General features: G+C 36.1%; 1 protein-coding gene across 1 annotated transcript; it reads left to right on the top strand.

Moving 5' to 3' along the window:
* Positions 1-516: 516 nt before the first annotated feature.
* LOC125383614 (tumor necrosis factor-like) lies at positions 517-2,306 on the top strand. Its single transcript, XM_048402203.1, has 3 exons — positions 517-606; positions 810-861; positions 1,199-2,306. Exons 1-3 carry the CDS (start codon positions 517-519, stop codon positions 1,621-1,623), a joined length of 567 nt encoding a protein of 188 aa, XP_048258160.1. The 3' UTR covers positions 1,624-2,306.
* Positions 2,307-3,604: the final 1,298 nt, after the last annotated feature.

Raw genomic sequence — 3,604 nt, 5'->3', positions numbered from 1 at the left:
GCCGACGTTCATACAGTTTGGCCCACACTCTCTGAAGGTTCATGCTCCATTGAACTCACACAAAGTGAAAGTCAATTTTTAAATATACATGTATATACATATATGAGTGCACTTCTCAGTTGCAATTACATTAAAATCTATAGGAATAGAATTTCCGTTGTGCCATTATTGTGTGAATATCTTTATATGTATGTGCTACTGTACACTAGTGAATCTCACCTATGAAGTATATGTGCGCGCGCGTGTGTATATGATTAAACGTTACCACACGTCATATATTAAACAATTGTTATCATTTCACGCTCAGACTTGTCCACATGCCTGTATTAAACAGATCAAAGAAAATACAAGCTCGAACTGACTACTAGGTCCGCCATTCTTCAACATTTGCGACAAATCAGGAGTCGATTAGGTTTCTAATTGGCTTGTTGTTTGTTTCAGATAGGAGCATGTGATGTTACAGTCTAGCATTCATTATGAACAAACGTATGATTTGCTTCCATATTTATTTTGAACATGGCTGTAGGAATTGCAGCATGTCAAATGGTGTCACGACAAACCGAAAAGCAATCACATGGTCAGCTTACAAAGGAACAAATCGACAATGTAAGTAAAAACTTAAGGATGTACGTTTCACTCATAATATTTCATAAATATATTACTTATATTCAAATTGTACTATTGGCGAGGAGGAAAATAATAAATTATAGAAGGAATGAATAAACAGTAACGTACATGTGTCTGGACTGTTGGTCTTTTGTTATTTATTCTGCACATCACACTGTTATCCATTCTGTCATGTGTTGCAGATATACATGGAACACGTGACAACCATTTCTATGCCCAGTCTTACACGGACAAGTGAGTTGAATACAACAAAATGAAAAACGAGAAACACGTTCACCAGAATGTTAAACGTTCTGTTGCAATGATAATTGTTTTCATTATAGAGAAAGCTAATTTGGTAATGATATTAATGTGAAGATAACATATTTTGATGACACGCTCCCTGTTTGTGTGAAAATATCTCTTCAATTTGTTGCAGATGCGTATATATTGACACTGTCAGATATATTTGGAACTTTTCTTTATAATTACTTTCTTTACCAAATTACTCCATGGCCAGAACCATTGGATAGTCAGGTTTGTACAAATCTATTATTCATATTTTCTGCTAAGTTTGATATTGATTCTTCAGATGACACCCTAACAGACACACCATTAAGAAACTGGGTACCTTTTGTCGGACCTGGGAGACAACTTTTGTACAACGGGATGAAGTATAAGAATGGCAGCATCACAGTGCCCGCCACTGGAGTATATGCCGTATATAGCCACATCAAGTTTTACACAGAAAGAAATAATCATGACGATGCTGAGTCTGATTTTCATCATAATATAACACGGTACAGTGCACTGAAGCAAGAGGCAGAAGCAGTATTGGGGAATGTCATCAGCGAGAACAAAAACAGCATCATTGATGGAGCAAGTCTGGAGTACTCCAGTGATGTTCATGGACTGGTGCAGCTGGACGCTGGTGATCAGCTGATGGTGAAAGTATCAGGGATGAATCCACTGAGACATGACAGGGACTGGCATTATTTTGGAGTATACATGACGTGATGGTTCCCTGATGGCGATTTTACAGTTGTCGAGGTTAAGGAGGTTTAATGAACACGTGCATGTGATGTATACATTATAAATGGATTCTGGGAATACACGAAAATGGCATATTGATAACAATTTGAAACCATCAAGCTTTGTGTCGCAATTAATACCCTGACACAAACACAAATGTGAATAATTGTGTGTGAGTAGTTTGTAAAAAGGCAAGAACAATTAAACTTTGGAAGCTAATAATGCATTCCGAGGCAAATGATACCTTTAATGTCTGTCTACCAGCAAATGTCCTACATATAATTGAGTTCGGCGTGTGTGCATACACGTTTGTATGTCAAACTGGCTATAAGCCGACTCTTTATTCATACCTCGTCGTTAGATGTCCCTCCTTGCTTCGTGTCAAGCACATTACATTTTATATCATTTATATATCTTCTACAATATAATACATGTATTGTTAGACAGAATATTTCAAATACATTATTTTGTGTGTGTATAATGTAGCTTTTAAATATGTCAGCATTTGAAACGAATGTGAAACTTCGGTTTATGAGATTCGACAAGTTTGACCATCAGTATGTTATGTAATGTATTTCACAGTTTCTCTACTGTCATCTTAATCAATTAATCATACTTGGCTGATAGAACCTATTACACGCTCATAGTCATTAAGATGCGTTGCACATACCATTAAATAACTTCCAGTGAACTTTAAGCAACAATTTGAATGTGTAATGCTATACATACATGTATGTAAGAAGTAGATTATATCTAATTCATATGCATTTAGCATGATTGAAAAATAATTTTATCGCCCAAACTCGCCAGATAGTTCGTAAGACATAGTTAGGAGATTGTGATTTTAAACGTGTCTTGTCTTTGGTATGGACATTGTCTTGGATTAACAGCCGTTTCAATTGTTGACGATAATCTTAAACTTTCTTCAAATAAAACATATCTTCTGTGACAAGGACCGATGTGTTTTTTTTATATCTGTTCAACCCTGTTCTAGTGTATTACACGGTCGGGTCAGCAACGTTGGATATCTGTTTATAACGTACCCGCTACATGGACAACAATGATACTTTTGATATTGCCGTTTAAGTATTAAGTATTCGTATGTTGCAGTATTTCAATATATCGCATAATTTAGCGTGACACAATGCCACAAACATAGCATTTCGGTGTTCGTATGCCAGTCGTTAAGGTCGGATGATAATGAGTAGAGCATACACGTTTATAGCTGACATCAACGCGCTATAGAGTATACTATCCTGACATAACTATAGACAACTTTACATACACATCTCATCTTGCAAGAATGGAGTAATTATTGAGGACGTACAGAATAACCTAAAATGTTCTCTCATCGTGATTCAGTGCCATTTCCGAGACAATGTGAAAACAGATCTCATTTACATTGTTTGATAGTTGTATTGAATGCATGTAAAACTTCATAGTTATTTATTTGTACCTGGATTCCGGATTTCAACTAAAGAAACGGAGACACGGTAAAGCAGTGTGTTTCAGATAGAAAGTATTTGTGTTAACCCTTGTCCAGATTGCGACTTTAGACTAAAAAAGCAAATGTGTACTAACAAGGCGGGACTCCGTGTTTGAGTGGTGATAAGGTGACTGCTGTCGCAGTGTGTTTTCATAAAATAACCTTCACATACCCTTGAGTAAACTGATCTTCTCCATTATATTATAAAATGTAATGAAGTTTTTTCAATGCATGAATTAAATTCACAGGTGTATGCATATGGAAGATGTTACCAGTCCAGTGCATGACCAGAAATATTTTTTCCGCTTACTTGAGTTGCAGGCGAAGGTAAAAGAGCTCATCAATACAGGTTTTCAACACTGTTATGCTTTCCCTACATTTCTTTACAAAGGATATCGATTTCACATGACTGTTTATAAATGCGCATGCATAGAGTACGTCCTCTGAATACCGAGTAAATTCTGAAATTTCAAATACGCT

This window comes from Haliotis rufescens, unplaced genomic scaffold (assembly GCF_023055435.1).
Source record: "Haliotis rufescens isolate VD_foot unplaced genomic scaffold, xgHalRufe1.0.p SCAF_25, whole genome shotgun sequence".
NCBI lineage: Eukaryota > Metazoa > Mollusca > Gastropoda > Lepetellida > Haliotidae > Haliotis > Haliotis rufescens.
Note: the sequence above shows the minus strand (reverse complement) of the source record. Positions and strands in the feature narration are given on the sequence as shown.